At 44.0% G+C, this 12107-nt stretch overlaps 1 protein-coding gene across 7 annotated transcripts in view; it reads right to left on the reverse strand.

The window, feature by feature from the left end:
* Window positions 1–12107, reverse strand: part of citb (citron rho-interacting serine/threonine kinase b) — a 37825-nt gene that overhangs the window by 1757 nt on the left and 23961 nt on the right. Inside the window, exons 17-38 of one of the 7 annotated variants that reach the window (XM_028997123.1) lie at window positions 11203–11396; window positions 10501–10636; window positions 9279–9383; window positions 8842–8982; window positions 8656–8736; window positions 8192–8390; window positions 7537–7707; window positions 7255–7374; window positions 5403–5540; window positions 5013–5214; window positions 4796–4884; window positions 4604–4708; window positions 4192–4361; window positions 2966–3046; window positions 2491–2626; window positions 2135–2274; window positions 1798–1890; window positions 1532–1640; window positions 1269–1397; window positions 1097–1177; window positions 932–1010; window positions 664–837 (exon numbers count right to left, since the gene is read on the reverse strand). In XM_028997123.1, coding sequence (XP_028852956.1) covers window positions 664–837; window positions 932–1010; window positions 1097–1177; window positions 1269–1397; window positions 1532–1640; window positions 1798–1890; window positions 2135–2274; window positions 2491–2626; window positions 2966–3046; window positions 4192–4361; window positions 4604–4708; window positions 4796–4884; window positions 5013–5214; window positions 5403–5540; window positions 7255–7374; window positions 7537–7707; window positions 8192–8390; window positions 8656–8736; window positions 8842–8982; window positions 9279–9383; window positions 10501–10636; window positions 11203–11396 — 2873 coding nt within the window. Of the gene's footprint in view, window positions 1–663; window positions 838–931; window positions 1011–1096; window positions 1178–1268; window positions 1398–1531; window positions 1641–1797; window positions 1891–2134; window positions 2275–2490; window positions 2627–2965; window positions 3047–4191; window positions 4362–4603; window positions 4709–4795; window positions 4885–5012; window positions 5215–5402; window positions 5541–7254; window positions 7375–7536; window positions 7708–8191; window positions 8391–8628; window positions 8737–8841; window positions 8983–9278; window positions 9384–10500; window positions 10637–11202; window positions 11397–12107 lie in introns of all 7 variants that reach the window. The other 6 variants (XM_028997124.1, XM_028997121.1, XM_028997126.1 and 3 more) reach the window with 6 other exon arrangements.

Consider the following 12107-nt stretch of genomic DNA (forward strand, 5'->3'; position numbering starts at 1 on the left):
GTTCAAATCCCACTTACTACCATTGTGTCCCCGACAAAGACACTTAACCCTAAGTTGCTCCAGGGGGGGACTGTCCCTGTAACTACTGATTGTGAATTGCTCCGGATTAGGGCGTCTGATAAATGATATAAATGTACATACATTTAACATAAAGAAATTGCATTGTTGCCTATTTTCCTGACCCTGCCTATTTCTACCCAAATCAGTGTTCTGGCAGTATAGAGTTTTAAACCGTATAGTGTTCCCTGAAGACGGATATCATAAATCACTGTTTTATTAGTTCTAAATAAGAATAAATCATTCAAATGTGTCCTCTGCTTTTAACCATCACCCTTAGTGAGCAATGGGCAGCTACATGGAGCAGTGTGTGGGGACGGTACTTTGCTCAGTGTGTAACTCAGAGACTCGGGATTCGAACCGGCAACCTTCAGATTACAGGTCTGTTTCCTTACTCGCTAAGCTACCATTGCCTAGTGGCTGTCACTTGCTTGATGGCAATGTGAGACATAGAGACAGATGATGATAAAGATAAAAAAAAAGAATTTTTTATTTCTTGGTTCAGGCATTAAAGGGTTATCAAGAGATTTTTTGTAACAAAAGGAGCAAATTGCACCTTTAAGGAGGAAATGAAAAGAAATGAAATTTTTGCTCAGCCACACGGACCTCCTGCTGGATCCAGTCCTCTGCAGTTCTCCACACTCTCTCACCAGGCTGCCCTTGCAGCAGATGACCCGCAGCTTGTTTTGATAGGAGGAAGCCAGGTAGATGGCTCCAGAGGAGATGGCCGGGCCCAGGTAACGTGGGTTCGGTACGTCCAGGTGGGCATGATCTGGTGGTCTGTGTAGAAGTCACATTTTGGTCATACTGGCTTGAACTGTTCCTGCAGGATTTATTCTCACTCGTGATAAGTGGAAAGTAGTGAAGTTTTTACCCGAGAGCTGCATGGCCCTGGATCTCCATGACATCCAAAGAGTTAAAATACGTCACAAACAGGTACGGCTCTCTGAAGGCTGTGTGAAACATACAGGTCTGTTTACTCCAGTTTTCACATTTAACATTCTGAAAACAAATGAAATGGAGAAAAATATTTGCATACCAAACGTAAGAGGAACTCTGCTCCACTTGATGTCATCAGGACGGGTTCTTCTGCCGTAAACATCAACAAACACTCCGAATTCTAGCAAAAGAACAACAAAAAAAACAAATGTAGTGGATATTCCAACCTAACATGGTTCTCTGGTTCTCTCTGTAATGCGTCTGAGGCGAACCATGGAAGCACAGCAGGTACTCCTCCTTCTGCGGGGTGCTGGACACCTGCATGATGGCGATCGGGAAACTGTGGGACGAGGCAGCAAACACGGCTGAGGCCAGAGAAACATCGTTCTTGTCCAGAAACTCTAAAAAGGAGGAGGAAGCAGAGGCACTCTTACGTAACTCGCACAACTGCCAATTCTCCCAAGCCCAGGAGCCATTTAAATGGATTCGTAACGGATTTGTCCCTAAGTGGGGGCAGGAAAGTGGCGGCACTTACCCTCCAGAACATACTGCTTCATTTCAATCTCGTAGAACTTGTTGGTGCCAATAATGATGCTGTAGCTGGTAAAGTGTATGCAGCTGCAGGGCTCCAGTGTTTCTATCTCCTAGCAAACCGGATGAAGGGAAAGATTATTCGTGAAAGTGAGACCTGGCACAGCCTCCAGCCACGGCAAGGCAAGAAGCTCCAGGCAGAAGGTAATCTCCGCCTCAAGATAAAAGTCCTGTATGTTTTTTATATGTGGCCCAAAGTGCATTCAGTACCTTGCGAATGCAGAACTTGTTCAGGTTGTCATTGTAGCGCAAAATTGTGACCTTATTGGGCATTGCTGCGCAGATGCACGGGCCATTTTCAATCTGAAAAAATGGAAATACATGTCATCATTATTAATTGTCCAATATTACACATTATATTATATTACAATATTACAACTGATAACAAGAACGAATAAATAGAATCTCAAAATATTCAATAGATCAAACAATTGTATAGAAGACAATTATTTTCTATTTCACATTAAAATAACTGACATTTAATTTTTTATTACCTTGTTAAAAAATAGTATTACCATTATTTAAAGAGGTATCATCAGAGCCTTACCCTGCCTGCGGCAAAGAGATGGCAGCCCTTGACTGTCTCAAAGATGAAAGGGATGACCTCAGGGAGGGTGGGAAGGTGTGACTGGGACAGCGACTGTTTGACTTTCTTTATCTCCAGCAGGCACAGCGCTCTCTCATCCCCTACAGGCCAAACACAGTCATTACTACAGTTTCAGCAAAGGCCGGCCCCACCAGACCCAATGAAATCAGCCCATTAGCAGGAGAATGGCTGCAGATTTCAAATGTGTTGTTCAGGTCTTTGTCACAGTGAGTCTCCTGCTGCTCTGCTGTGATGTTTAGTTTGCCCTTTAATTCGCAGTGTCACCATGACAACCAGCGTTCCCTGCAGCAGCTCACCCACAATCATCAGCAGTTTCTCATGCTCCTTCAGGATGTGGATCTGGAACACTGAGCCCAGCCCGGGAATGTGGGTCAGGGAGTTCTTGATGACGTTCAGGGCATATAGGCCCTCCTCGGATCCCACCAGCACAATCTGTAATAATAAAAAATATAATAATAATAATAATAATAATAATAATACACAGCACAGGGGCAGTGGTGGCCTAGCGGTTAAGGAAGCGGCCCTGTAATCAGAAGGTTGCCGGTTCGAATCCCGATCCGCCAAGGTGCCACTGAGGTGCCACTGAGCAAAGCACCGTCCCCACACACTGCTCCCCGGGCGCCTGTCATGGCTGCTCACTGTTCACTCAGGGTGATGGGTTAAATGTAGAGGACAAATTTCACTGTGTGCACCATGTGCTGTGTTTCTGTGTATCACATGTGACAATCACTTTCACTTTCACAGTTTATATTGAGGTTGTGACTTTCATACCTGATCTGTTAGAGGCAGAGTGCAATTAATGTCCAGCCTGTCATCTCCCTCCAGTTTGAGCAGAGAGTTCCCCAACAGTTTCTGTAGATGCACACAAAAAAAAAACTGATGAGGAGCAGATGAGGAGCATGAGAGGAAGATGGACAAGGAGGAAGCTGTGTTGTCTTGTTTCAAAATAATGAAGTGTAATGTTTTCAGGGATTACTTTGGACTGAATGAAAGATTTAGATGTCTGATAGTCACTGCACATGGAGATATTTGTTCATAAAATTGATTCATTCTAACAGCAAAGGGAAAAATGCCACATGACTGTCTCACTGAAAACGCATTAAGACATTGGGTGCTTATCAGTGCTCTATTAAACTATTTTTCTTCTTTATGGGCAGCAGGCAGTCTTGGGAGAATATTTACCTGGACCAGGGGGGACAGAACCATTTGTCTTTTTGAAACACGGGCCTAATATGCAGGCACAGAAAACCCCAGCAGGATGAAAAGATTAGAGCAAATATCCAGCATATTAGACACTGGAACCCTAACGATAGCTGCTGCAAACTCAAATGTAAGCAGGAAAGAGAAGTTTTCTTTATTCTGTGCCCTGTATTTCTGAACCTGTGTTGATTTTTTAAAGAAAACTAATGGTTTTCAACAGGACCATCACCATAAAATTGAAATACAACATTAACAAAATGTTTTGAAGTGATCACAGGGCATGTCAAGGCAGAAATAGGAATATTACAACAAATCTAGCAATGTTGCTCTTATTGGTACCACCTCTGAAACTAGTTGCCAACCCTAACATAGCCTTATTTAATTACTTTACACAAAGGAGGCGAGTTTATTACTAATATGAATATCACTTTAATTGACTGTCACCCACTGTCAATAATGCAGTCAAACACACAGCAAGTGGTGATATGAACTGTCTTACACTGAGGACATTAAGATTAAGATCTGCGTTGCATTTGCAGTGAGTTTGTTAAAACAAATTCAGAATTTAATATTTTAAAATGTGCCCTAAAGTATGTAACCATAGCAACAAGTCTGGGTCTAAAATATTCTTGCATTAATGGACCAAAATGGGAATAAAGCACCTTCTGATTTTGTTTGTCAGGTGGCCATGGTACAAGTGGGATTCGAACTGAAATTAAGCTTAGTCAGAAGTCAAAATCAGCATAGTCCTCATTGTTCTGCTTTGTGTGGCGTGGAACACTGTTCTCGGTACTCACGGCATCTGCCTCTGTTTTTTCCCGTGCATTTCTTCCACCAGCAACTATGGCTTCAAGTACTGCCACCCAGCGCTGCTTCTCAGGGAAACTGGAGGCCATGAAAAACAGCGTCTGCCCCGGCCAGCAGGAGGTGTGAGAGTGCGACTCCAGCTTCAACACTAACGGCATGTCTGAGCACGCGGGCAGAGGAAACACAGTGAGGGATTCATTTTACATTTACATATTATCCAGAGCGACATACAACCAGTGGTTACAGGGACGGTCCCCTTGGAGATACTCAAGGTTAAGGGTCTTGCTCAGGGACACAATCGTAAGTAAGGACTCTGTGCTCTTCTGGTTCATAGGCGAGTGTTACCCACTAGGCTACTACTAGCCCCCGTAGGGGTGTGTGAATCATGGCTGGTGGTCCTACCTGACTTGGCAGTGTTGGTTAGCTCAGACGACCCAACAGCCCCATGGATCATCACTTCTCCATCGGTAATAACCAGTTCAAACTCATCCACAGGCTTCACCGATTCTTCAACAAACCAGTACGTATACACTTTTAATAATCAGTAATTACTGAAAGTAATTAGTAATTATAATAAATGTCGAGTGAGTGAACCTTCTCTGGGCTCCGTGTCGTATACGACCACCTTGGTCCCCTCCAGCACCACGTATTTCCTCTCCCAGCCCTGACCACGCTTCCCGTTCCTGCAACAAACAAGGTGGCTGCACTGAACAGCAGAAGATACTGCAGTCAGGTAGTAAACATACAGACATGTCCACCCTACAACCTGAGGGTACACATGGTGTTCAGGGGCTGCTATGAGTACACGTACACGGCCAGTGCTGCTCCCCACCTTGGCTGCTTCATCCAGCCCTCCAGGCGCATGTGTGGGCTGGACTCCTTAAGTGGCAGTCCTGAGGAGGAGCCCTTGTCTCGACACAGCGCCTCCGAGATGTACACGGCGTAGTCGGGTGGCACGCCACATGTAGCTGGGAGGTAGGGGGAGCATTTTGGGTGGCACAAAGCGTGGCATTCTACAGCAGGATGGGAAGCAGTTAAGATGCAAACCCAAAACACTCCTCAGATGTCACCAGCACACACATCTGCTATCAAATGAATCACCAGCAACAGATAGCTGGGTCACTAGATAGGTACTTGGCTACTCAGAATCTACTCAGCACAAAGAGCATCCACTTCAGCGGGGGCGTGCAGGCCGGCGTACCGATGCAGGTGGCTGCCTGCCGGCCGAAATGCACGGTGTCCAGGCACACGGTGCACTTGGCGGCCCTCATGTTGAGCCCCTGTGTGAAGCGGTGGGGGGTGTTGTGGTGGATCCTGTCCTTGGAGCGCCGATTGTATTCTGCATGCGGTCAGTGAGGGGGGGGGGGCGACAGAGATGGGGTACAGTCATTTAGTCATACTGGCCACGCTTCTCAAACTCACTCACACGCAAACTGTGAAGATGGACAGTGACCATGAAACTGACCCACAAAAATATTTTTGTATTGTATTATGTATTATAGAAAAATGAAACACTCAGGACTTTTGGGGGAGATTGGGGGCAGGAAGGGGGTTCAAAGCCTTGGTGGGCGTAATTCAAAACTCTAATCAGCTGAATAAAACATTACTGGCACTTTTTTCTCCAAGTTCTAGAAAGAGTTGTATTGTCATATTCTCCATACAAACTGCTGGCCCTGCCACTTTTTTACATTTTCCTGGCATTTTACATTATATGGCATTGTTTTTTTTAATGTCCTCTCTTTATGAATCATATTAGCTTGTTGTTGCATCACCAAGACCATTAGCATGATCCAAAACAGCCCTACTGTGGGTTTATGTGCCTCCGCAGAATTAATTCCTGCTGTCACAGGAAAGGAGGGAGGGGGGAAGGATGCACTTTGCCAGAGCATCATTACAGACAGACCATCATGCCGGCTTAACCAGCGCTTTAATATGAGTAGCAGTAAGAGCGATGGTGTAAGGGCGCACCAATTAAATCTAAGTGCAGAAAGAAGAGGCATAGTCACCATCTGAGGGAAAATTTGGAAGCTCTTAATTACCCCTAATTACACGTTTGCCCACTTGTATGGAAAGACAATGCTGTTAAAGACAATGCTGACTCTATACCAAACTTTTATGAGAGACTGAATGTATTTTATTGTCTACAAGGGACCTGCCCTACACAGTGCCAGGGAATTTCCGGATGATAATAAAAACGACTAAAACAATAATTTACATAAGATAAACAGTGCTTAGTCTGCATAATGATGCTCTCGATATGTTAATATCACAGTGATTATATATTCTGAATATAATGGCCAACTCCGCAATTGGCAGCAGAACAGATTTTATATTTTCTTGTTTCCTTTCCAATAGTTGCAATAAACACCTTTGCCTGTGCTTTTAGAACCTATCCCAGCTATGTTAACTTCCATGAGCAGAAATTCCTACAAAAGACAGATGAATGTACAAGATGAGACCAGGTAAAGTGTGAGAAACTGTCCTTCTGGATACAGGGATGAGAAAGTTAATGCAAAAAAAGAAAAATGAAAGGAGGAAAGGGAAGATTTCATTATTCTTTTAGTCGTTGCTTATCAGGTCTTTGGGATGTGCCATGCAATCCTTCATTCCCAAAGTGGAAGATGCATAGAAGAAGGGAGCATGCTTCAGATTTCCAAAGCCTTGCACACAGAAACAGGGGAAAACATCTCATCTTTACTTGAAAGACAGAAAAGACACATGAAACATATTTGCTTTATTGCTATTGTCTGCTCAAAAACTGTGTAATTCTAGTTATGAATGACCATAAGCACAGTATGGTATTTATTCTTTCCTTGATTAAACGTTTAAATGCTTATATAATGATTCCAGTGCATAAATGCACTGAAATCATCCCAGGAAAGAAAAAAAAAACACATCACAAAAACAATATTTCGTAATCCTGGTGCAGAGCTTCCAAATCTGGCCCAGTAGCTAGAGTCAGTTCTACATTTGGATTGCAGAAGCAGGGAGAGAAGGGGAATATAAAGATAATAATAAAAAAAGCTACCTCAGCCCGTTACACCAGGACTTACTTTCAAAAGTCACCCTCCTTTTCTCTGTGGGGTGTGAGAGAGAAGACAGTGAGATTTTGGAGGCAGAAGAAAGAGATTGTGATCTCAGCAGAGGAGCCCCCTGTCGGTCTACTCTCACATCTGCAGCAGATAAGTGGGTTTAACGGTTGGTTAAAAAAAAAAAAAAAAAGACTGACTGTAGATGAGCACTCACAGTACTGTGCTGAAATGAGTTGTGTGTGTGTGTGTGTTTTCTTTAAGGACTTGATTGACTTGCATGCCGGAGGTGCTGTTCATACTCACCATCGGGGTTGGGCACCTCCTTCCTGCGCCCGGAGTTGGACGGTGCCAGGCCACCAGGGCTGGGTTGGTGCTCTGGAGATTTGTTGGACTTGGTGGACATCATGAGCTGAGTGCGGGCCAGAGCAGGAGTTGCTGGAGCTGCATTGTGGTCAAGGGCTTTAAACTGCATGGCTGGAGAGGAAAACAAGAGAGAAAGAAAGTTACAGAAAGAGAGCGAGAGTGAGAAACAGATCACAGCATCTCTAGCGAGAATAAACGTTCTTGAGAAAAAACATTTGTGAATCCAGACTGCATTAACTGGAAATAATTTATCACTGAATTAATTGCAAGACGTTCTGTGGAGACGTCTAATTTAAATGGCTAATCCGTTTAATGAAACGGCCAAGATCAGTTTGTGAAATGTAACATATCAAAGATCTCGCTCAAAAACATCTTGCCAGCATCTGTGCAAGAAATGACTAACATCAGAATCTGAAGCATGAAGTGTTTGAAAACAACAATTATGATGGGATGTTTAAATCTGCTCCAAAAAAGGCAAAGTGTGATTTCTTTACAGCATGTTTCACCATGATTCTTATATACTTTGTTATAAGAATCATGGTTTCACCAAAGCCGAACTTCGAAGCCCTTCAGCTGGAAGGCTGTGGATCCTCACCGTCGCGTAACTCCATGCGGGTCTTCTGCAGCGCCTCCTCCAGCTCAGAGCAGCGGGAGCGCTCCTTCTCCAGAGCTGCCTTCAGGTCACTGTACTGCAGGGGCACAGGAGGCACCTGGGGCACGGGAGGGACCTGGCTCTGCCCCTGTGCTGCCAGAGCGGCCAGCAGGTCCTCCCGACGGCGCCCACCAAAGATGCCCTGCCATGGCAGCCAGCGTGGGTTCAGAATTACTTTCCATGTAAACAGGTATTTATAGAAATCCAATGAAAACTTGTATTGTGTTGTACTGAATTCTGTGTTGGAGATAGAACATGTGTTATCTTAGAACTAACATGGCGGGGGTTTCAGGGAAGTTGTTGAAGGTAACACTCTTAGCTGATCTACAGTACATCTACTGGAATGGAACATTTTAGCTCCTGTGTCTAACAAGTGTAACCTTTTTCTTCTTTGAGGGGTGGTCCACCTTGGCCTGGAGGAAGTCTATGAGTTTGGTCTGCTGGGTGATCGTGCCCTCCATCTTCACCTTCTCATGAGAGTACACCGCCTGCAGGGGGAGCCAACACCACTTCACCATGGGGAAAGAATTCAGCGTTTTGCACATATTTTGTTGCGCGTGTTTTGTTTCATAATTAAATGACAGTCTGTGTACCTGGATGTTCTCTAGCTGGTACTCCAGGTCGGTCCTCTCCGTCTTCAGTAGATCCGTTTGGTCCAGAGCCTCCTGCAGGCCCTGAGTCAGCCGGAAGATGTGGCTTTTCTGAATGTCCATCTGCTGCTGCAGCTTAGCTTGCTGTGTGACGCACAGAAACAGACCAATAAATAATAAATTAATTAAGCAAAATTACTGCCTTCTGGTGCATTTTCTGTATGAGATGTGTGAAAAATGCATGAACCATATCACAGATTAATTATTTAGCTTGTTTGTTGAAAGTTTGACATGAGGCTCATATGAAAAATTGACACCTTCTGTGTTTAAAATGCACTATTCTCACAACACTAATCGTGTAAAAATCTTGCAGAAATGCACAATTTTTAAAGATGTTCTCCATTAATCATTTCCAAATGCGAATGAGCAGCATTGCAGACCTCATCCATCAGTCTTTGCTTCAGCTCCCTCTCTGTCTCTAGCTTCTGCTGCAGGCTGCGGGCGTTCATCTCCAGCATGGCATGTTTCTTCTCCAAATCACTCAGCTGCAGAAGGGCAGAAGGAACAGAAGAGCTCAGATCCAGCCTCAGACAGACAGACATACAATATGCAATCATAAACATAATCAGAATGTACATTGTGGTGGACAATAGGTCCTTGCTATGAATTCAGCAATAATGATATTTACCTGTATGCACCATTCGATGACATAGAACATTCATCATTATATTACTTTGCTTAACCTTACTTTACTTTACTTTACTTTATTTTGCCGATGCTTTTATCCAAAGCAACTTACAGGAGGAAGACACCAGCAATTCTCGTTCGATTTCTATAGATTTTGAGTTTACAAAAACTAAGATCCCTGATAAGGCCTAACTTGTCAGTGTACTAACTTGTACAGTGTAATGAGGCATAATATTGTTTTAAGAATAGTCTAATCCTAAATTATTCCAACATCTGTCTCAGACAAAGATGGAGCCATTTTGAAGAATCCAATGCAAGTACTTTAGTATCAGGAGAAATGTTTGATGAATCAGTTCATCAAGAGTCGCCTCTTTTTACCTTCGTGACTGCTTTGTTCATTTTTGTCATCATGAGATGCTCATTAACATGAGTGAATCATAAGAAAGTGTTCAGCAGAAACCTTGAAGACTGTTGGAAACCGTCCCCATTGTTTAACATGAAGTGGCGGAGAGAAACCAAGAGTGTGAAATGCTGCCATCACAGCAAAAGCTCCCTGATTTGGAGAGACTCAAATGTTCAACATTTTGCCTTGTTTGCTGTTTTGCTGTTTATTACATAACCTCACATGTGTTATTTCATAGTCCTGTGTCTTCACTTTTGCTCTATAATGTAAAAAATGTAAGACCTGTAAATGAGAAGGTACATCCAAACCTTTGACTGGTAGTGTATATATAATGAGCTGATTGTATCGCCTTTGTACAGCAATAAAAATTAGTTGACGATGATGACTGTGCTGTCATACGGTGTCATCATTAACACATTCAGGGCCCAGCGGTCAAGTGAAGGACAAGTGAACCTGCTGACCTACAGCCAGATACAGACACACGTTCTGTATTTCAGCGGCAGGCAGATGGACAGACTGACAGATGGAGAGACAGATGGACGAAGTGGTTAAAGAGAAAAGGTCACACTGACCGTGTCAGAGAGACCCTCTGCCTTCAGCTTCTGGTCCTTGAGGGCCTGCTGCAGCACCAGGATTTCAGCCTTGTGCTCTTTCACTGCCAGGTCCACAGCCTGCCGCGATTCAGAGCTGCGCTGGTCGGCTCTCAACCTGCATACGGATGAAGGTTGTTCAATTAAAGCCCCAGTTCCAGATGAACAAAAGCAACCCCAAAGCATGGTACTTCTAGAAAAGTTGAACCTGAACCAAGTCTTGGAGCAGCGACTGAAAAAGCTCGGTCACCCCTAAGTTTCCTCCTTGTCTTAGGGGCGACTAACAATGATCTGTTGACCTGAGAGCACGTGGAGAGCACCAAGAATGCTGACTGTTGTAAATCAGAAGGTGCTTCAACAAAGTAATAGTTTAAGGGTGTGCACACTTAAGCAATTAGCTTACCCCCCCCCCCCCCAGTTCCTTGTCTCCAGTTCCCCAGTTAGACACGTTTTTCAGCCACAAGGTCAGCAGTTTCACAGTTTGACCAAACATCTTTTCTGAATACCTCTGCACAAATGATTGCACAAGAAGATGAGACCCTTGGATAGTGGGTTGGGGAACATTACTCCAAATAAACCTGAGCAATGCAGATTAATGTATAGCAATGCAGGCTGAACACAGATTGGTAGGTTATGAGAAGACAAACTCTGAGTTCAGAAGATCAGGTGATGAGGTATTTGTACCTGTTCTGTTTCTCATTGTCCAGCTGCCTCTGCAGCTCTCTGGCTCTCCTCTCTGCCTGGTTCTTCTCCTCATCCAGCGCTGCTCTCCATGCTTCCCACTGCCTCTCCTTCTCCAGAAACTCATCATTCAGTGTCTCCAACTCCAGAACCTGCTCCTCCAACATGGTGCATGTGGTCTTCAGTGTCTCAATGTTCTGCAGTAGGGGATTTTCACAAACAATAGAAGTCGAGGTCTTAATCCAACATATATGTTGTGTAAGGATCTACATTTTACAAAACACACCAACAATTGAAGGTGAAGCAGAGGAATAGGATCAAATTCCACCAAGCCAATATGTAGGGTAGATCAGCTGAAATGCTTAAAAAAAAAAAAAAAAAATCTGCCATCTTTGTCTAATTGGGCTTTCTTTATTTACTTTGAGTATAATAATCACTCTTTGATATTAGATGTGTGTAAAAAAAACTCAACTGTAAACCTGTCATACAGATGCCGACAGGTTCTCATTTATTTATATTCCTCTCTCGCATGTCTGCTGTGGCCATCTGTTCACTATTTCAATATTCTTACATGATTGGTGCGGTATATTGCAGCAAAAACACAACAAATATTGCCTGTTAGTAGGCCCCATGTGTGGTTCATCGTGCCTCCCCTCAGGAAAATTCGAGAAAAAAACACCAGGAGGTACCGGATGACAGGCCTAAGTTTTGAACAAAGATCTCCAGTGGTGCCAGACTACGTTTTATATATTTCTCCCCCCCCTCCAGCTGCCCTGCCAGAGACTGACACTGGAGAAGAGCAGAGTAATGAGGGAGAGAGCCTCCAAATATAGCCGCACCGCCGCGCTCCTGCCCTGTGAAGTCCACGCGATTCGGGGGCCAGCACGACCTGCGAGTGCTGATGACAC

The sequence above is a fragment of the Denticeps clupeoides genome, chromosome 11 (assembly GCF_900700375.1).
Source record: "Denticeps clupeoides chromosome 11, fDenClu1.1, whole genome shotgun sequence".
Lineage (NCBI taxonomy): Eukaryota > Metazoa > Chordata > Actinopteri > Clupeiformes > Denticipitidae > Denticeps > Denticeps clupeoides.